At 40.7% G+C, this 20,458-nt stretch overlaps 6 protein-coding genes and 1 non-coding gene across 9 annotated transcripts; 2 read left to right on the plus strand and 5 right to left on the minus strand.

Moving 5' to 3' along the window:
• Position 1: 1 nt before the first annotated feature.
• On the minus strand, positions 2-1,799 carry LOC130695931 (mitochondrial import receptor subunit TOM40 homolog 1-like). Its single transcript, XM_057518999.2, has 7 exons — positions 1,669-1,799; positions 1,362-1,499; positions 1,037-1,299; positions 869-974; positions 672-803; positions 466-611; positions 2-404 (listed from the first exon to the last, which is right to left on the minus strand). The coding sequence occupies exons 1-7, from the start codon at positions 1,727-1,729 to the stop codon at positions 231-233; spliced, it is 1,020 nt and encodes a 339-aa protein (XP_057374982.1). The 5' UTR covers positions 1,730-1,799; the 3' UTR covers positions 2-230.
• A 932-nt stretch (positions 1,800-2,731) lies between these two features.
• On the minus strand, positions 2,732-8,476 carry LOC130695924 (lysosomal proton-coupled steroid conjugate and bile acid symporter SLC46A3-like). 3 transcript variants are annotated; one of them, XM_057518989.2, is made up of 5 exons: positions 4,551-4,687; positions 4,307-4,477; positions 3,613-4,248; positions 3,128-3,547; positions 2,768-3,069 (listed from the first exon to the last, which is right to left on the minus strand). In XM_057518989.2, exons 1-5 carry the CDS (start codon positions 4,650-4,652, stop codon positions 2,953-2,955), a joined length of 1,446 nt encoding a protein of 481 aa, XP_057374972.1. In that variant the 5' UTR covers positions 4,653-4,687; the 3' UTR covers positions 2,768-2,952. The 3 variants fall into 3 exon arrangements, with proteins under 3 accessions (XP_059353378.1, XP_057374972.1, XP_057374931.2); XM_059497395.1 differs by lacking the exons at positions 3,128-3,547; positions 3,613-4,248; positions 4,307-4,477; positions 4,551-4,687 and adding exons at positions 7,104-7,523; positions 7,586-8,221; positions 8,290-8,476 and having other exon boundaries at positions 2,732-3,069; XM_057518948.2 differs by lacking the exons at positions 2,768-3,069; positions 3,128-3,547; positions 3,613-4,248; positions 4,307-4,477; positions 4,551-4,687 and adding exons at positions 6,795-7,042; positions 7,104-7,523; positions 7,586-8,221; positions 8,290-8,476.
• On the plus strand, positions 6,053-6,243 carry LOC130697079 (U2 spliceosomal RNA). Its single transcript, XR_009002787.1, has one exon. It is a non-coding gene; the product is annotated as a U2 spliceosomal RNA (small nuclear RNA).
• An 818-nt stretch (positions 8,477-9,294) lies between the features above and the next one.
• Positions 9,295-11,476, minus strand: LOC130695926 (lysosomal proton-coupled steroid conjugate and bile acid symporter SLC46A3-like). Its single transcript, XM_057518991.2, has 6 exons — positions 11,323-11,476; positions 10,993-11,255; positions 10,763-10,933; positions 10,056-10,691; positions 9,572-9,991; positions 9,295-9,497 (listed from the first exon to the last, which is right to left on the minus strand). The coding sequence occupies exons 2-6, from the start codon at positions 11,083-11,085 to the stop codon at positions 9,396-9,398; spliced, it is 1,422 nt and encodes a 473-aa protein (XP_057374974.1). The 5' UTR covers positions 11,086-11,255; positions 11,323-11,476; the 3' UTR covers positions 9,295-9,395.
• A 149-nt stretch (positions 11,477-11,625) lies between these two features.
• On the minus strand, positions 11,626-13,298 carry LOC130695927 (uncharacterized). Its single transcript, XM_057518992.2, has 3 exons — positions 13,265-13,298; positions 13,118-13,191; positions 11,626-13,062 (listed from the first exon to the last, which is right to left on the minus strand). The coding sequence occupies exons 2-3, from the start codon at positions 13,189-13,191 to the stop codon at positions 11,724-11,726; spliced, it is 1,413 nt and encodes a 470-aa protein (XP_057374975.1). The 5' UTR covers positions 13,265-13,298; the 3' UTR covers positions 11,626-11,723.
• Positions 13,299-13,589: 291 nt separating this feature from the next.
• On the plus strand, positions 13,590-14,918 carry LOC130695940 (selenoprotein S-like). Its single transcript, XM_057519012.2, has 5 exons — positions 13,590-13,828; positions 13,889-14,011; positions 14,074-14,180; positions 14,242-14,398; positions 14,491-14,918. Exons 1-5 carry the CDS (start codon positions 13,705-13,707, stop codon positions 14,571-14,573), a joined length of 594 nt encoding a protein of 197 aa, XP_057374995.1. The 5' UTR covers positions 13,590-13,704; the 3' UTR covers positions 14,574-14,918.
• LOC130695941 (CB1 cannabinoid receptor-interacting protein 1-like) lies at positions 14,376-17,891 on the minus strand. The gene is made up of 3 exons (XM_057519013.2): positions 17,476-17,891; positions 15,476-15,629; positions 14,376-15,297 (listed from the first exon to the last, which is right to left on the minus strand). Exons 1-3 carry the CDS (start codon positions 17,637-17,639, stop codon positions 15,133-15,135), a joined length of 483 nt encoding a protein of 160 aa, XP_057374996.1. The 5' UTR covers positions 17,640-17,891; the 3' UTR covers positions 14,376-15,132.
• Between the last annotated feature and the right edge of the window lie 2,567 nt (positions 17,892-20,458).

Consider the following 20,458-nt stretch of genomic DNA (forward strand, 5'->3'; position numbering starts at 1 on the left):
GTTCTGTAAAAAAATCTGTTGTATTAGACATATTTACTACCGAGTGGATTTGTATGAACAATTTGCTACAACCATACGGCTGTCCAGGAATTGAATGATATTTAAAGAATCGGATGGCATCGTTGTACAGCTGATTTATACCAAATTGTCCATGATCATGTGGTAGATTTGAATTGACTACAAATTAGTATGAAGCTCTCCTTGGCATCACAATAGCTATTTCTTCGATTCTAGCCTATAATCAAACCGCAACCTAAGCGGAACTGATTCTTAGGGTGGTTCATCAAACCGCTCAACGCGAACGTGAACGGAAGAGGCTGCAATTTCTTTTCTAATACTCCACCGACAGTCCAATTAGAATCCAACATGCCACGGAAGACCAGGTTTGCTTTCGGTAAATCAATCTAAGAAATTGAACTTGTATAAATAGCTGATGCGTTAATTGCACAAAAAAAAATTTATTACTTGATAGCCTATCGATGCTACAGATTCTTGAGCTCGGATGTTGCTTTCCAGTTCTACACCCACTTGAACTTGTTCGCTCGCTCTCTGGTAATAGCACAGGTGTAAACCAGAGCCACCCACTGTGCCACTCAAGTTCCAGTTTGAACCTAAATACAATATTATTAATTAAATAGTTCAAGAGTGGATACAGACACGTTTTCACGTACCAGTATATCTGCCGACACCAGAAATGACGGCGACACCTCCGCCTGGAATTCCTGAACCATACTGGTAAGCTACTTCCGCGCCGACAGCAACATTAGGTACAACTGTTTGGAGGTAGTGGAGTACAGATACACCTGGAAGGAATGTTTAAATGTTAAATAGCAATGAAAAAAGCTTAAGGTTAAATTGTTTACATTACCTGATCCATTGATAAAATCAGGATTTCCCAGTGTCAATGAGGCTGTAAAGGAACTGCCTTTGTAGTCAGTAGTGAGTTGTGTGGCAACAAATTTTGAACTTTGAATCTAATGGAAGGTGAAAATTCATTATGAATGGACATATTGTGTCTTGGTTTTAAACTGTTTACCTGTGAAACAAATTTCATGCGGATATTCTTATTTAACTGATGAATGATGTTGGCATTCAAATTCCCACTAGGATCAATGTCACCAAGTAAAATAGGATATGCTTCAGCTGGGCCAAACTGTTGTGTTCCTACATATGTAGCTCCAAATCTGTATCCAGATGGTGTCACCGAGCTCATGTTGAGTGTGTGTGAAATTTGGAAATGATTACTGAGACCCTTGTTCACCATTATCTTGGCTCCATCAAAATTGACTGGAAAAACATCTAAAAAATAGTAGGCAAATACACATCTGAATCTGTACAAGGAACATTACAAAAAATCAAACCTTTTGTTTTCTTGTGTAAATCCTCGACTGTTCCAGGGTTCTCTAAAGAACGTTCTTCAGCCACTAATGCAGGTGGTAGTGGTGGTGGAGGAGGAGGGCCAGCAGCAATAACATTACCCATGTTGCAAGTCGATGGTACTATTACATAAAAAGAAACACCAATTATAAACATCCTAAGAGAATGGTAGGTCACCAACTGGATAAAGAATGGAAAGACTTCTTTTAATAATTCTCTTGAGAGTAAAGGAAACCAAGTAGCTCTTTTGGTCAACAAAATTAAAAGGGGAAAATTTGATTTATGTATCACCTGTTAACGTAATTAGTTGTCGATTGCTAGTTATCTTTTTAAAGATAATACCCAAAACCATGTGCCTACTGGGCAGAAGAAAAAGAAACCGGGCCGAAAGAAACACGAAAGGCAAACGAAACGATGTTTTACAGAATCTGGGCAAGTTGAAGTAGCTCTTACTCGGCTTAGGTATCGAAGAAACAAAGGCGATTACAATTTTTCGATCAAAACAATTGCACGTGTAAAGGAAAAGAAAAGATTACGAGTTGAAATGTTTTGACTTGACTCTTTAAGTTTTAAAATTAGTTTAATAAAAATTGAATAAAAAATGGCTTCTCTGATTCTTTTTTTTTCAAAATAATGATAAAGAAATTAAATAGATTTTCTCCCATGCAACGTCGCCGTCCGCCGGAAGCTAAAAGAGGCGAGTTGGCGCCCATTTGTGTGAATTTTAACATCGTTCATTCGATGTGAAGTGGTCATTCGCGAGCATTCGTAATCGTCATTCTCTGCCTCCGTGCGAGTTAAAATCTACCACGTTGTGTTCGTTTCTTTATTATTTCAAATACCATAAACTGAGCCTGTTTCCCTGAAAAACCTGTAACCTTACGGATTTTTCTTTTTAAACCTATTAATTGGTGAAGATACTGACTATTTCATATTCAGAGGTGAAGGAAACACATGGTATGGAACAATTGAGAATCCCAAGAAAACTGTTGTCTGATGAGAAGTTAATAATTCGGCCGTGCAATTGAAGAAATTTAGCCAAACGATACCTCATTACATTTATCTTGGGCCAGTTCTATGTGTTCAATTGCACTTAAAAAACCAGCAAGACATACTAGACTTTTCCAAAGACCAGCAGATCATTCCAGTTCTTCGTTGTGACAATATTTCATTGTGTTCTTCACATCGCTGCAATCTTCAGAAACTCCAGTCGAGCTTCTGACCAAGCCTAATTTTCCAAAGGTAGTATTAAGACCTAAATGATTCTGTTCGATTAGACTAAGCCTCATGAAAATGTAAATTCTTTTTTTTCTTGCAATTACAGGATACCTTCCGCTACAGGATTAGGGAATGACATTCATCCCTGTAACATCAAGCTGCTTGGGAACAAGGTAGGAGAAATCTGCAACTTTATTACTCAAATAGCTGTTAGGGGTTATTTGTTCCGCCAGTATGGCTGTTATTTTTTCTGTTTTGCAACAGAAGGTTTTGACAAGGCTTGTTTTTTGAATTCACTTGGTTTTGTTTACTTTTGAGGTAAATCGAACTATTGAGAAGAAACTGGAAATTTAAAATTTAATCTGTTGAAGGTTTCGCTGAATTTGAATCCCGATGTTTCAGCCAATCTTTTTTTAACATAACCACGACGATTATCAGTAACATGGCGATAAAGCTCTCCACCACAAAATTGATCTGCACCCAAAATTGCATGTTAAACTTGAACTTTCTTGAACCTTAAACTTTTTCATACCTGGGGGAAGGATTCGATAAAGGCATTGTATAGGAACGTGTAGAGGGTTTTGTCGACAATCAGCCATACGGCTTCCAACAGTCCAAGAAAAGCTAGGACTTTCCCAATATCTCTCTTGTCCGGTATGCTCGTAATTAAGGTTCGTAGGGCGGGCTCTATGCTTCCCTCCAGTGAACCTGATAAAGTTGCTATGATAACCAGCCACCACATGGACGGTCCAGTAATGCAGGCCAACACAATGTTCCATGCAACGATCGATACCAATCCGAATGTAGCAACAGTGTGATCCATTAGATGGTAATATGATGCGAGCCCTACCCAAACAACCATTCCGATCTGATGAATTGCTTCATCAGTCCCTGTCCAAATCGAAAATTGTGTAGCATCCCAGCCCAGCACACGTCGTGCCCACAAGTAAACCTGTAAAAAAAAACATTGAAATTTTTCGTAAAACGTAGAGAACTTAACATTAAATTTGATCGCACCTGATGTCCTTGAACGAGAAAGACTCCCAATTTTACAGCCATTAGTAGAAACAAATGAACTCGACCTCGATTTGGGTAAGCTTTGAAAACTGCCCGTCCTAGGTCCAGTACATAACGATACGGTTTTCCTTTTGGGGTTGTTTCAGTCGGTGTTACGATGCTTTCTTTGACAATTAAAATTACGTAGAGTATGCAAAGAAGCCACAGCACACCAGACACAGCGAAGACGGTGGCTATACCATACGATTTGTATAACCATCCTCCCATTAAAGTCCCAATCGGTCCACCCATGTACCATATAGCGTCCATCCAGCCCATACGTTTTGTTCGGGTTTCCATTGTTGTGATATCAGCTAGATAGCTATAGACTGCCATATTGAAAACGACCCAACTTCCTGTTGCATTAACAGCCACCGTGGCAGCGTAGAGAACTTCCACTGGCCATGAAGGGTTCAGAGCCGTAACGATGTAAATTATTGAGAACATTACAAACCCGCCGAGTACGGTGATCATTGGCAGTTTCCTACCGTACTGGTCGCTTATTGATCCAGCAAAGAGAATTACTATGACGGGTAAAATGCTGGCCATTAATCCTTGATAGTAATTAAAGGTGTTTTGGTACACTTGGACTGCTTCCTATTGAAAACATTTTTGTTTTAATTTTTGCTAAAAGTATTTTTTTCGATTCATTTACTTGAATTTGCGAATGATTTCCATCGTCCATTGCCATACAATCTTCTTGACTAAAATTTAGATTGACACGACAAACGCGATCAATCTCTAGTGTGTCTCCTATGACGATTGTGTTACCCTCTGCCACCATCTTTATAAAAAGCATGGGCTCGAGGGTCACGTGGCCTATTGCCTGTGGGTCACATTTTTTTTTTTTTTTTTTCATTTTGAAATTCGAAATTATCAATGTTGAACTAAACAATTACCTTTTTGAACTGCTTGTAAGTTTTTTGCCACGGGCCGTTGGCCGAATCAGCTCTGACTTGTTCATTTTCGTTATCAGACAGATCCTCTTGTTTTTCTGCCATTTTTGCTCACTAATGACCATACCAGTCGGCTGTTGGTAGTGAACTGTTGTCGCGTTGTTTTTTTTTTCTTTTTTGGAGTCCGTCGACGGCTCGACGGTGCTCGAATTGCCCACGCGTCTGCTGATCTTGCAATAGCCGTCTCCATTTTTGAAGTACTATCTAATTCCTAACCCAGTTCTATATGAATAAGGTACTTTGTCGACTACAAAAGAACTATTGCAGCTGTTGCATTGGTTCCAATTTGATTCATTTCACAAATTTCTTGCGAAATTTTTTATCAATAGTCTGCCCCGCAGAACTACCAATCTTTTTGTTACAAATTCTACCAACTCATCGAATTGCCTTCAGCATTTGATACTGTGAGACTTTAACACACGACATCTTTTTTTGTCTAGGCAGTGTGTGCGTGTGCCTCGTAGCAATGGCAATTTATTTTTTTATGCCACTGTAGTGTCTTCGATTCAGCTAAACCGGATTGTCATCTATTTGTCAAGTCCTAAAAAAATGACGTCGTTACAGGTCTTTTGTCCTCTGATAAAACACCTACTGTCTTTAATGGCAGAGTTTAGTCTTTTCTACTTCACGAATACTTGATCGCTAAATCTTATCGCATGTGGTTTGTTTATGATAACACCTTGTTTCGTTACCATTTGTCGACCGGTAAATGCGTCTATCCAATGCGTTGAACTCATCTGAAGCAAGCCATGCGAAATTCAACTTGCGTTGCCATGGAAGGCATACTACCCAACATTTTCCAAAGATAAAATTCCTGATTTTGAAACCACCCACTGATTTCGATGTTGCGTTATTAGCGTTATTAATTCCTCAAATGTAGTGATCAGTCTTCTCCAGCCTTCTTCTGATCTCAACCCGATCGGCGATCATGACGCCGTTGTGGTTTTTTAAAGACGTTTCATCCAAATGGAATGTCATGACCCATCAAACAAAGATCCACTAAACCGAGATGCGTAGTAAAAAAAAATCGTTTCTGTTTTCTTTTACAACGAACATTTTACAACATCTTCTGAATGGGCATTTTTCTCGGGCAATCTTGATTCAAGGAAACCTGATAGGAATTTTCATACATTAGTTTACAAATGCCGTGGCCAGGTGGCGCTACTATATAGCCTAAGGCTACTGTCCAAGCGTCGCTTTGCTTTCAGATGCTTGAAAAATACCAATTTCTGAACATTTTTTATCTGTAAATATTACATACTGCTCAACGTCTTTTTCTGAATAATGAACATTCTATTGATTTAAAAACACAATGGTGAAATGATAGAAAGATATTTTGTAATTTCCGATTTTCACTATTTAACCGAGATTTGAGATCCCCCGTATACAAACGCTATTTCAGCCTCTAAAAAGCTACATATTCTCGTGTAAGTCATTGGTTCAGTATCGCTTCTCGGCCTTTTGGCTAAGATCAAAGTGTAGTATCTGTTCTTATCAGCTTAATATCTGATACGGGTCCAAATGGACCCCAGAATATTAAACTGATTTTTGGAACCCGGCGGGAATACAGTGCTTGCACTGCTCCCGCCACGGGTTGACCCGGTATTGCAGTACCTCCGGGATCGGCCCACCCTCTCTGAGGGATACAACTGTAAACAAATAACAATATCCGGTTAAATTAAGTCATGGTTTAAAAAGTAAATTTCCATTCCATTACGTTTTGCTACGGAAAATTTGTATCTTTAACGTAGCAGTCGTGGTGCGTTAGATTATCTTTTCTTTTTTGCTTTGTTACTCTGGGACTGGATGCAACTAATAAAGCGAGAAGGGGGGATGTTGTATTGGTGTACACAAAAATTTGACATGACAAAATAGGTGGCCTATTTTGTCATGTCAAATTTTTGATTTTTGATGAGGCATGAGGATTATAATTTTGTGTCTTTCACGTTCGCATCTAGTCTCGTTAATTACAATATCTTTGTTTCACGGCGATCATCATTTTTGGCTTCCGGAGGGCTGGCTCTCGTAAATTGTACGTTTATAACCGTATAAAAGCCTAACATTTTTCTTTTATATTTTCGCATACTCGATTTTGTGATCTTGATTCTGCTATGTCTGCTTGTTCCGTTGCCCCTTTTATCTTTATTTTTAAAACGTGAAATTTCAACATTTCGGTAAACATTGAGGTTTTCGCAAATCGTGTATTGACTTAGGGATTCGTCAAATAAGTAATGATATTCTGTTGTCAAGGTATTACTCTATGAAGGGCTTTTCATTTGTTGCTTTTTTTCTCCATTTCACACAACGCATCAATCAATAGCGTTACCCGAAGGTCACAACGCATTGGCATCACGCGGTCTCTCTGAGTCTCGTTTCAATAAAATCAATCCCCATAATAATATGCAGGCAATAGCGCCCTCCACTACAAAATTTATCTACGAAAAAACTTTGTACAAATAATAAAAACACCATAAAATTTTTGAGATGCTTGTTTACCTGAGGGAAAGATTGAATTAATGCGTTGTAGAGATGCGTATACACAGACTTGTCTACCATAAGCCAGATGGATTCCATGAGTCCGAGAAACGCCAATGTTTTACCGACATCGCTTTTCTCCGGAATGCTTGTTATGAGAGATCGCAAGGCTGGTTCGATGCTCGCTTTAGGAGCGCTTAATAGCGTTGCAACAATAACCAACCACCACATAGACGGGCCGTTAATGCTTGCTAACACGATGTTCCAGATAGCGATGGATAACAATCCAAAGATCGCGACAGTATAATCCGAAAGGTGGTAGGACGATGCCATTCCCATCCAGACAACCATCCCGATTTGATAGAAAATGTCACTTGCTCCCGACCAATTTGAGTATTGGCTAACATCCCATTCCAGTACAGCCCTTGCCCACAAGTAAACCTTTGAATGTAAACGTTGTTAATCGTAAATCTTTGGAAAACTTTAAAAAAAATTCCTCTCACTTGATGGCCTTGGACGAGATAGACACCCAATTTGAAAGCTACAAGTAAAAATAGATAAACTCGAACTCGATGAGGGTAACGTTTGAAAACTGTTTGATACAAGTTGGTCATAAATTGAAATGGGTTTTCTTCCTCCATTGTACCACTGGGTTCTGTAACGCTTTCTTTAATAACAATTGCGGTATAAATTAAGCAAATTAACCACATAATGGCGGAGACGACGAAAACAGTCACGTAGCCGAATGCTCGGTATAACCGTACGCCGAGCAAAGTACCCAAGGGTTTTCCCATTGACCATACGGCGTCCATCCATCCCATACGTTTTGTTCGCGTTTCCATTGTTGTGATATCTGCTAAGTAGCTGTAGACTGCCATATTGAAAACGACCCAGCTTCCTGTTGCGTTGACGGCTAGCGAAGCAGTGTAGAGAACTTCCACGGGCCATTGCGGATTAAGAATCACGAGAAGGTAAACAATAGCGTAGACGATAAATCCACCAAGCACGATGACCATCGGCAGTTTTCTGCCGTAACGATCGCTGATTGATCCAACCAAGAAAATAACCAGAATAGGTAAAATGCTGGCCGTCAATCCTTGATAATAATTGAAATTGTTTTGGTAGACTTGGGCAGCTTTCTAATTAAAATCACTTCATCATAACGTTTTTGTTCTCCACTTTCATTTTGCCTCTTTTTGTTAATTACCTGAATGTCTGAATGATTTCCATCGTCCATTGCCGTACAGTCTTCTTCAGTAAAATTAAGGTTAATACGACAGGAGCGCTCGAGTTGCAGCGTTTCTGCAATCACAGTGATATTTCCTTCTGCGATCATTTTTAAAAAAAGCATAGGCTCAAGAGTCACGTGACCCATCGCCTTTTTGGTTTTGATGCTAATTTGTGGGAGGAAAGACATGGGTGGGTTAACTGATTTTACCTGTTTTAAATTTTCCAAAAAATTCAGGGGAGTGCTTTCAGCCATCGTCTGCTCTTTACGTTCATCAGTCGTTTCACATGTAGTTTCTGGCATCTCTTGTCTTCTTTTGTCGAACTAGAGGAACACTATCTGATCTTGGATGGAGAAAAAGCACTACCCAGTTATTTTGGATTTGCTAAATTCAATTATGGAGAAACGCGGCTCCTGTAGAAAATCGCCACTATTTTTCCCTTTTGTCAGTGATTGCGTCCTGCTAAATTTACGAAACGTTTTGCGTTGCAAGGTTGAATTGGTTCAAATCAATACCATTACAAATTACTTACTTCCGAAACGTTACGTAATGCTTGTGTTTCTCAACTCTCAGCAAATTTGTCTTGGGCATACTTCGACGTTGATAATTGAATTGCATCACTTTCCAAATGTCTTTTTAAACTCAGAAACCTTACGTTGATCTGCGTTTTTCTTTTTTTAAATCAAGATTAGAAATACGCATTTACCTGCCCTAATTGTATTTGCTAATACGTGATTTTGTAGATGTAAGCGGAATCATTGGATTTCCGCAACATGTACGCAAGAGAAAAAAATGGGAGGGCTGTTGCTATCAATTATTTCTCTCTTGCCGTTTTCGAAGTATGGTTGCTTTGCTTGCGTGTTGTGTTACTCATCCGTCGTTTTGTTTTACCCATTTTTTTTTTTTACGTTAAATTTTGATTTAAAAATTTGGGAACCACGATCGGGGTGGGTAATCCGAAACCACATGCATTGTACAACAACTTCCTGTTTTCAAGAGAATCTTTATTTTTTCGTCTAAACTCATCGACTTCCTTCAAGAATTTCCTTTAATTTTTTTTTCTGCTTGTTGCTTTACCTCAACGTTAAAACGCATTGCTCTCGCTCCACTTCTCGGAATCTCGTTTCAATCTAATCAGCCCCATTAGCAAAATGCATGCAATAGCGCCTTCCACCACAAAATTGATCTGCGCAAAAAAAAAAAATAACGCCGTATTAATCAAAATTTTACCGAGAATTCAAAAAGGAAATAATTGCGTACCTGTGGGAAAGAGTGAATGAAAGCGTTGTAAAGATGCGTGTACACCGACTTATCCACCGTCTGCCAAATGGCTTCCATAAGTCCGAGAAATGCCAATATTTTGCCAACATCGCATTTGTCTGGTACGCTTGTTATGAGAGACCGCAGGGCTGGTTCGATGCTTGTTTTAAGAGAACCTAGAAAAGCTGCAACTATCACCAGCCACCACACAGATGGCGCGATAGTGCTGGCTAACACTATGTTCCAGAGAGCGATAGATACCAATCCGAAGATTGCGACAGTGTAATCCGAAAGGTGGTAAGACGACGCCACTCCGACCCACACAACCATTGCGATTAGATGGAGGAAGTCACTTGCTCCCGACCATGTTGAAAACTGGCCAACATCCCATTCGAGCACCACACGCGCCCACAAGTAAACCTGCAAGTAGAAATGAAGTTGTTTGCGTATGTTTTGGAGGTAAAAGAAAGGAAAAAGGATTCACTTGATGTCCGTGGGCAAGATAAACACCCAATTTGATTGCTGTAAGTAGAAACAAATAAACTCGAACGCGATGAGGGTAACGTTTAAAAACTGTTTGGTACAAGTCGATTATAAATGGAAGGGTTTTCTCCTGCTGTATCGTTCCACTCGGCTTTGCGATGCTTTCTTTAACGACGGCTGCGGTAAAAATGAGGCACATTGACCACAGGATGGCGGAGACAGCGAACACGGTTATGTAGCCGTAATTTTGGTACAACCATACACCGAGTAATGTACCCAGCGGTTTGCCCATCGACCATACAGCGTCCATCCATCCCATTCGTTTTGTACGCCTTTCCGTCGTCGTGATGTCAGCTAAATAGCTGTAAACTGCCATGTTGAAAAGGACCCAATTTCCTGTTATGTTAATCGCAAACGAAGCAATGTATAGAATTTCCACAGGCCAGGATGGATCAAGAATGACGAGAAGGTAAACCATGGCGTAGACTACGAATCCGCTTAGCACGATCACCATAGGTAGTTTTCTACCGTATCGATCGCTGATTGATCCAATCAAAAAAATGACCAGGACAGGCAAGATGCTGGCCATTAAGCCTTGATAATAGTGCAAATTATTTTGGTAGATTTGAACTGCTTTCTGATCGTAATGATTTTGGTCGTAAATTTTTTGAAATTTTTCTTTCATTTGTTTCTTTTGTTTTTCATTACCTGAATCTCCGAATGATTTCCATCGTCCATTGCCAAACAGTCTTTTTCGGTAAAATTAAGGTTAACTCGACATACGCGATCTAGTTGGAGCGTATCGGCAATCACGATGACATTTCCTTCGGCTACCATTTTCAAAAAGAGCATCGGCTCAAGGGTCACGTGACTCATCGCCTTGTTTCGTTTGTTTGCTAAATATTGGGGGAAAGAAATTGTGTATCAACCGATCATACCTTTTTTACATTTTGAAGACATTTCCGGTGCGGGCTTTTACACGTCCCCTGCTCTTTACGCTCGTTAGTTGTTTCGACTGTGATTTCTGACATTTTTACGTTCTTTTTGCTGAAAAGGCGGTTTTGCGAATGACAATTTTTAAAATAACTTGCATAACCTTATTTTGGGGTTTGTATTATTTGAAATGGGGCCTCTGCGGAAAAGGCTTTTACTGTGTTTTTTTCCCTTGCGTTTTTGTGATCTTTCGATACCTCTGGTTTTGCTGAAATTATGTAACATTTCGGCAATAAGTTAAATTTTTGAAAGGAAACTGTTGGAAATTTACTTACTTCTGAAGCGTTACGTAAAGCTATTTTCCAAAGCTGTATTTGGCTGTTTCTCGCAAACAACAGCACATTTTTCTTTGACATGCTTTTGGAAAAATACTTTTGACACTGATAGTTGTATCGCATCATTTTTTAATTGCCTCCAAAACTTGGAAATCTTACGTTGACGTACGTTTTCCTTGCAACTTGTAGATATTCAGGCAAACTTTGTTGTTGAGCGGCGCTTGAGGCATTCCACTTTTTTATCAAAATTTGACATCCGTGTATTGCTGAAAAAAGGCCGTTTAAAGTATCAAATGGAAGCTTTCCCATGTAGTAAGATTATTTCATTAGTGAAGCAGGCATAGTCTAGTTTCTCGCATTCCTTTGTTATAAATTTTTGCTTGTAAATCATGTTAAAAAGATTAATTTTCTCGGCAATCAAAAAATTGCTCGTCGTCCGTTTCTTCAATCCTTCCCGTGTCCGTAGAAGGAACTCCTATTTTTGCTCGAACATCACTGGGCCTGAAACATGGTTCGTTTTTTTTCATGGTCTCTTTACTAGCGTCAACTGTAGAGTCCATCTCTTTTTGAAAATCATTGGCCATTTTGTGCAATTCCTTCTCACTTGTGGCATCGTCCGATGGAACTTTTATTTCTTCTTCAAGATCATTTGCCATTTTTCGGAGTTCTTGTACTGTTGGAGTCTCTCCTGTTTCGTAGCAAATGCGTACCATGTGGATCACGTCAATGACGATAAATGCAGCAGTTAAGGCACCGGCTGCTGTACGAGCAGTTTTGGTCATCGCCATTGGCGTTCCACGAAAAACAGATTTGATTTCCGTCGCTGCAGTTGCCGTGGTTGTTCTCGCTGCAGCCGCGGAACTCGTGTAGATGACGGCAAGCTTGGCCAGTTCGGGTCTTTTAAAGTAATTCAAGAACGCTGCTATTGCTTGTTTGATGCCCCGCATTTGAGTTATTACAAGAGAGCACGCATCAGCTAGGGCGTGCAACAGTTCCGGATCAAGTGGCAAAGGAAGTTTTTGAATTAAATGTTTGATTTGAGGATCTGCCACATGATTCACAGCTTTGTTGATCTGCGCATAATCCCCATTTAGGGCAAGCGTTATTAATTTTTGAAATGTCCCAAACAGTTGCATCCATCCTTGTTCCGATAGTTTTCCTAACATCTCCAACGTCGGACGAAAACGCGTAGCTCTGACCAAGTACTTTGAATCAGCTGTGGAGAGTTTTTCCAGGTGCAATAAGTGTTCCCCGAGTTCAGCCTTTAGAGACGTGAGCTCATTTTTGGAAATAAAGTAACCAGTTATGTTGGCTCCTGCGGAGGTTACGCCACCCAGTAGACCAGTGGCAGTTCCTGTGATTGTCAGGCCGAGAGATATACCGGCAGTAAAGGGAGCAGCGATTAGACCGCCAATAACAAGTAAACCCGATCCGATTCCGACTCCAGTTCCAACACGATCGGCGATTAGAACGTCATTGTGGGTTTTGGCTAAATAGTCCGCCATCTCTCTGAGTTTTTTTATTATTCTTTGTCTTTCATGAAGTATTTCCTCAGATAAGTCTTGAAGCATTTTTAGATTTTCTATTTCATTTGGCAGTCTGTATAGAGTTTCGAAAATATCAAGGCTGTTAATTTCCTGAAGAGGAACTTCTGCATCGGTTGCTTGAAGTTTGGCATTTGCTGACATATTTGTGGCATGTTCAACTGCCTTGGTGTCTTCACTTTGCCATGCCATTTTCCTAAACCAAACTTGAATTTAGGAAATGAGTTGATAGATCAAAACATGATGGATACCTGTTCGAGGCTGGTGTCTTCATAGTTTGACTTGCTTCATTTGGGCCAACAGAGACAGAATTGTTATTGCCCATCTGCAGACAATAGTAATCTTGTTTTATTTGCTCCTCGACATTTCCGCTGGCAAACGTTATTTTGAAAACTTACGCTTAAAGATGAAATGCTCCAGTTTCTTCCAAGGCTTGCTTAACTGTCACATTAAAAATGGGTTTTGATAAACCAAGGACACTGCCGGGTTTTTCATCGAAATCCCAAAGAGATTTTCTCGGGTCGACTATTCTAAAATTTAGTGCGAAGATTCTACTATGGTAGTCACGCTCTTGGTTAACCAAGAGGGGGAAAGACCTTGAAAAATTGCACAATGTTGTTGCACACATGTTGTTTCTTGTTGCTACGTTTCCACTGACGTTCCGTCAACTTTTATTGCGAATCCTACTGTGAGCTTCACTGCTAGATGGCGTTGAATCTGCTTAACGAAGAGAGCTGGTTACCGTCGAAAGTGACAGGGCATTTTTTTGTAAACACTAATCCCTTTGGGAAATAGTTCGATATCTCTACGAATGAATTGATCATCTGAAAAAAGTAATATGACGGAATCAGACGAATGGGCGACGGTGGAAACGGTAGTGGAAGACGACATGGATAGTACGTTTGAAAGAGCTTCAAGCAAGCGGGGACCAAGTGGCATCGAACAGAGTATTTTTGAGCAAAGTATGTCATCTAGTATTTCAGTATTTTCGAGCCAATCTTGATTTACACTTGTGTTTGCAGCTCTTTCCGTCCTCATTAGTACCAATCCATGGCTACTTCTCTTTATTGCACTTGGTGTCTACTACCTTGTGCAGAAGTTTCGTTCTTCCCAGGTTATCAGCTCAGCCGAATACTCAAATCTTAGTAAGAAGGAAGTTTATTTTCATTGAAGAGGAAAAATTAGAATTATGGTTTTATTGACTCAGGTGCAGATGAGATCCTTGCAAGGCAAGAGGCTGTGGAATTAGCTAGAAGGCAAATGCAAGAAGAGTATGACAAAAAAGCCAGAGAACACGCCAGTAAGCAAAAAGAGGTCTGTGTAGAACAAATTGCTTTGAGCTCCCACTTCATTTTTTCCCCTGCTATTTCAATAGAAAGAAGAACTTTTGCGCCAAGAAAAGTTAAAGAACCTGGAGAAGTATGGCACAAAGTTAGGTAGAAGCAGTAAAACTCTTGCAACAGAATCCAGTAATGACCAACTTCAACAGGGTGTCTTAAAAAAGAAATCTGACAAACCAAAGTTGAAGCCAGGTAAAATCATCACTGCATTTTGAAGCATTCAACATACTGTATTCTAAAACAGGCAAATTTTTAACATTGATATCCACATAATCATTATTCAGAGTACAATCCGTTGATGGGGGATGGAAGCAGTGGCGTATGCTACCGTCCGACTAGGCGTGGAGGAGGAGCTGGAGGTGGATGAGGTTAAAATGCGAAGGGGATATGTGCTGCGGGTATAGAACTTTTGCCGCAATAGTGTGATCGCTCCCTGGCTTATCGTCGTCTTTCCGTTGATGGAACCATGTCGTCACTAGTAGAGTTTTCCCATTGTTGCTTGGATAGTGTTGCCTGCGTAAACAACTCCTCTTCATTGATGTAACCCTTTCTTTTCGGTAATATGCTATAACGCGAAGCAATATTTTGTTGCAATGTGCGCTCTAACGATGAAACCTTTGGCGTAAATGACTTGCTTCGTCATGGTTGAGGGTGGATGTAATAGCATTGCCTTACCGTTTGATAGGCCAAATAAATTAATCAAACAACACAACCAATCACTCGACATCCAGGACAGAAATGCTACTAGATTCTTTTAATATAATTTGCACTAATATTTGTCGTTTAAAACTGATGAGATCTCGTTGTTCTTTGGAAATCTGATTCGTAGAGGGAAACGCAATTCTTTTGTTTGGAAAGCCATAATTGTGGGCGGGTGATTTCACTTGGCCAGCAATTATTTTAATTGCCCGTCCATTAAATGCTCTTTATCGGAAAGTGTCTTTAACTATTTTAATACTGTTGTTCTGCTGGTCGGTATGGCATTCATATTCGATCGAATGAACAGTCGTTCCCCAGTCACAATGTTGCGTGCTCTTTGCGTTGTAGATTTTGATTTGCAGTGTCGTAGTGAACTCGTAACCTCCGTCCATCTGGAAAAGGAATCACGAGATAAACGGGGACTTTCAGTTGACAAGTAAATCCATCAAAGCAAACATTCAGAGCGGAGAGAAATCCGCTATCAGTCCAACAGGGATTTCTCAAAAATGAGCTTTTGGGATTATGTCAACCGGGGACGACAAGAGAAAACGTAACAAACAATGGATTTACCTTCACGTGCAGGGATACTGATTCTCGTTGTCCTTTCTTGGACGGCTGTAGATTGTCTAATTGAAAAAAAGCGGAATAGCTCGATGCGTTTTCGTCCTCCAACTTTGATGAGTTGTCGGTCACCTCGAGGGCTCGTTCCATTACGGCTATGCCTCTGTATTCATTTTTGTTTGGGAAAAGAAAGAAAAGCTTTTAATACTGGAGCAACAGCCGGCCACGTTTTTCTATGGCGCTGGTGCACTTTGTCGTGCCAATAAACCGTTGTTAAAGCCGCCGGAATGGTCAAGCGCATGGACTAAACGAACCCGGACGGGATACAGAAAAAAAACACTTGGCCGAGAATATAGTATATCGTTACGGACGTTGAAAGGAATAAGATCCAGCAGCTTAATGATCCATAAATGGTGAAAATGGGAATACAGAGAAGAAAAAAAAAAGGGGGCAGCCAAAAGAAAGAGAAATAGGAGAAAATCAAATGGAATGGAAGAGGCAATGAGTATTGATTTTGACAGTCTTGCCCAGCTCACATTTCAACAAAACTGTTCCTTTTCTCCCTTTTTATTTTCTTCTTTGTTTTCTCGCGGATTGTGCGAACGGATTGTTCCTAGAGATTATTTGACGCTAATTGTTTCTTTTGAAAAAAAAAAAAAAAATTCCTAGATTTTCTATTCGTAATGGTAATCGTTTCGCCTGTTTCTCTGTCATTGTCCCACTATAGTTCTAATACCGAGAATGCCATTTGAAAGTTTGTGAGGCTGACTTCTTTTGTTATTGAAAACTTGTTGTTGGCATCTAGTCTGTCGTCGTATTGCGCGACATGCCATGAAGTGATCCATTGGCTTTTCAATCGATCCGTTGCAAATGGCGATCCGTGACGTCACCGAAACCCTTGAAATTCAAAACACCGGGTCTCAGAATTTAGAAAAACAGTTGGGGTTGGGAGCCAATCTCATTTTCCCAGCGCTAAAAACAAAAAGGGGGAAATGAAAGTCGACCATGTAGCGTGAAATTTAGTTGATTAACGAACCAGATTAGCTCCCTTTTCACCTTTGAAGCAATTGGCGTTTGTGGATTCATCTTCCATCATTTTCCGCCATTACTGCGAAAACGTTTGGCGAGTTAATCTAAAATCGATCGGTTCACTACCCGTTCGAGTTTGTAGCTATATTTACGACCACTTTAGACCGCACGTTCGGCTGTAACGAAGTAAACACAAGCGACCTGTTTTCTTCGCCCATCTTGATGCTTTATCCAGTCGATGCACGCGCGTCTGCAAAATAGGCGTCGACCGATCGATAGCGGTGAGTGTGGACGTCAAAGTCATCCAATATAACGCGCTACCTTTGAATGTACACACACCTTGATATAGATCGCAATGCATTTAGAGGACTTCCATTTTGTTTGGTTTGGTATCCTTAGCAATGGCCATATGAATCAAATACTTGACGCAAATAGCAAGGGGTGCGCTACCGAATGGGGGGGGGGGGTTATCGTTAGATGGGCGCGAAATTTCAAAAATTAAAGAGGCTCAGAATGAAATATGCGCGTCATACAGTTCGTCGTGTGGCGCACACATAGGGGGGGGATGAAATGGGCAAGATTTATTACTATAGGGTCGGGAGTCCCGCGGGAAAGGCCGACGGAAAAATTCAATGGCCTTTTGTGTAGAGGGAGAATAGGGCGCATGTGGAATTCGCGACGCCAAGATTAATGGGAGCCAACTCTCCCGTCTGTTGCCCCGTCGCCTCCTCTCTGCTCCTGTTTCGCATTTCTTATTCAAATTGGCCGTACAAAATTGGGCCTTGGCTGTGTTTTATTGTACCAATTGCTTCACATTGATTTATGTGATGCAAATCGGCGTGAAATTGCATTTTCGCGGAATAAATTGTAATTTTTTAAGCTAAGCGATTTCTTGACAACCAAAATTTTTACAAATTTCTGTTTTGCTTATTACCGCCCCCCTTTCTTTTATTTTTTCATCCAAAAGATATTTCATTTACCTGACCATTTTGGCGGGGCGGATGTTAATATCGAAGCGGTATTTGCTATCCGCAAGGAATTTGACTGTCCGCTGCTGGGCGAACCGTTGTCCGTCCATTTTGCAAAAAACGGGTTTGTTGTCCGGCTCCTTGTGGAGACTCAACGTCACTCGGAAGGACCCCATGCGGACCGGTGACCAGTTGTTTGTAAAAAAACTAAAAACTAAAAAAAAAGGGGGGGGGGGAAATAGTTCACCGTGAAAGTAATAACATCACAGACAAGGAACAAATTGTTGTTTAAAGTGATCGTCCGTCTTTTCTTCCCGCTTAATCGACTATGCCTTTAGGCCCTCACGTTCAGTCCCGCGCACCCCGTGAGCAGAGTGACAAGACGTCCGCGTGCTGTAACCATGCAACACTCACTGGAGCACGCGCCGCCCTGGCACGGGGCGGGACTAGATTCCCTCCTCCTTTGTCCTATAACCTTAACTCAAAGCTCCACATCCAACTGCGTTTTTTTTTCTTCCCTCCTCCCCGTCTCTTTTTATTTTCCTCCCCCCGAATGCGTTGCGCTTCTACGAGTTTTGTATACCGACGATGTATAGAAAAATCCCGCCGACGTCAACATCGGATATTCACATCGACGGTGATATCGAAACTAAGGCCGACAGTCCCCGGTAGTATCATCGCTCTGCGCCTCTTATCTATGCTGCGTACACGTACAGTTGGGCCGATAGAGTTGAACGCCGACGCGTCCTTACATTGCCCTCACCCAAAGGTATTGATTACAAGAGTTCTTTGTCTGCATGTTTACGGTAGTTGGTCGACAAACGGGCCGGTCCTCGTACAGACATGCACGCAGTTATTCCACCTCTTTTTTGTTCGGGGTGGGGGGAGCATTGATCGCAGTTTGTGTCAATGCAAGTTGTAACAAGTTAGAGTTCATTAGGGAAGAATTGATTTTTCTTTTGTTTTTTAGACTTAATGGAACATAGGAACGGCAGAAGGGTTATGATTAAAGAACTGGCGTTGGTCGGTGGAAGAACTGCCGGGTACTGCCATCCACCCGGTTGGAACTGGACGTTTAGCCCCTCCCTGCTCTTCCGTTTCGTTAGTTAGGGTTATGTAATGCTGCCAGCCATAGTGGTCAATAAAATAAGAGGGAAAAAAAAAGAAGTAAAATGTGCCACCGGGGGGGGGGGGGGGGTCCATCAGAACATGTTCAGCACGTCTACAGTCCCCACACTATAAAAACCAAAAAAAAAAGTGGGAAATGTAGCTCCTCCTACGATGATTGAATCCACCCTTAGTAATCAATAACGAGCTTTACTCAGCCTCTGATGTCTCCCTGTAAAATGTCACGAATATAGCGTGGCATACTGAATAATGGGATAAAATAACTATCAGGTGATTTTCTTTAAGCAAGTAAACTGAGCGAAAACGGTTATTGTTTTATTTTTGTAAAAAGCAATTTAATATTTCAATTCTATTGTATAATAAGGTGGTAATGGAGCGTCTCTTTACCGCGTACCTCAAACAGTTCAATCGACCGTCAGTCAGGCTCATTTTGACGTCATTAGAGTTTCCTTCCATCTATCACATTGCCTCTTATTGACCCATAACTTATTGTTGAAAACTGAAAAATTGTTGATGTGAAATCCCCATAGGTCGAATGTGAAAGTTTATATACCTCGTCCTATATGCACACGAAGGTATTAAAATTGCATTGGGGATCCTCTTTTATTTATTTTATCTTCCCTTTGCAGAGCCCATCCGGCAAGCTTTACCAAGCGTCATAATCGTATCTATTCTATACACAGCCAGTTTTCTCTAGCCAGCCCAAAAAGAAAAAGAAAGATGGGGAACCATATCACCCTTGCAGGTTTCGTTTTTGTTCATGGGGTTCCCTTGCTCTTTGATCCTCTCTCTCTCTCTCTCTCTCTTTTAAATTGCGTTTCAAACGCAGAAAGATCTGTCGTGATGCGACGTAAGGGTTAATGCGAAACGTGGCCGTATGCACGGTTGCACTCGATTTTATGGTACGTGAAATTTCTACGCGCTAGCCTTCCGCTGGAGTCAAGATGACAAATGTTCTGTGTGTTCTTTCCCATTATTTTTTACTTTCTCTTTTTTGTCTTGTAATTTCTTTTTATACGTGCTGCGTTTCACATTTACTGACGAAGTTGAAGTACTTGAGCCACTCTAAGCTCTAAGTTACTCTGAGTAAAAGGGGGGGGGGAGAGAATGTTCTTAGGGAGATCCTGCGGGGGGCGTAATAACGTGATGGACGGTGTGTTGTCACGCCCCATCTCCTTGACAACTGAGAAGACGCAGACCGATATTTATCCCCTCTTTTTTTTTTTTTAAATAGCAAAGCAATCAGTTGTAGTCGGGAATAGCGCTCGAGAGAAATAATGTTTTTCAGGCATGCGGAGATGATTGCCGAAAAATCATTCGAGTGCGTGATTGAATCCTCTTTAATGGCAATGGGGACGACGTCGATAATGAAACTAGCGATGTGTTTTTTTTTGTTTTTTTTTTTTTATTTATTGATGCGTTTTGCGTGTGTGTATGTGTGCTGCCATGGTCGCAAACGCCCAACAATTTAACACGTACAGACAAAAGAGGTTTGGAACTGACGAACCGTGCGTGAGCAAAATAATAGCGGATGAGCCAAATAGCAATTTCAGCGACATCTTTTGGCTAACTCGTAAATTGTATTGCAAGAATACAACGGGAAGAGGGTGGGAAAGGGAATCAAACGACATAGATGAGTTTGTCGGGGATAAATAGTCATAGAGCTATATCAAATAGATTATCAGATTATTTGCTTTTCATTGTATGTACAGCCATGTATAGAAATAATATGTGAGATTGTTTCATACAGATAAATAATTATAGAGCTTTCATAGAACTTGGCGTAGACGTTCGGTAGTCCCTCCACAGTGTTTTCTTTTATGGCCAGTAATATAACAAGTGAAAAGAAAAAGAAAAGGTGGAGTGC

This window comes from Daphnia carinata, chromosome 10 (genome assembly GCF_022539665.2).
Source record: "Daphnia carinata strain CSIRO-1 chromosome 10, CSIRO_AGI_Dcar_HiC_V3, whole genome shotgun sequence".
Lineage (NCBI taxonomy): Eukaryota > Metazoa > Arthropoda > Branchiopoda > Diplostraca > Daphniidae > Daphnia > Daphnia carinata.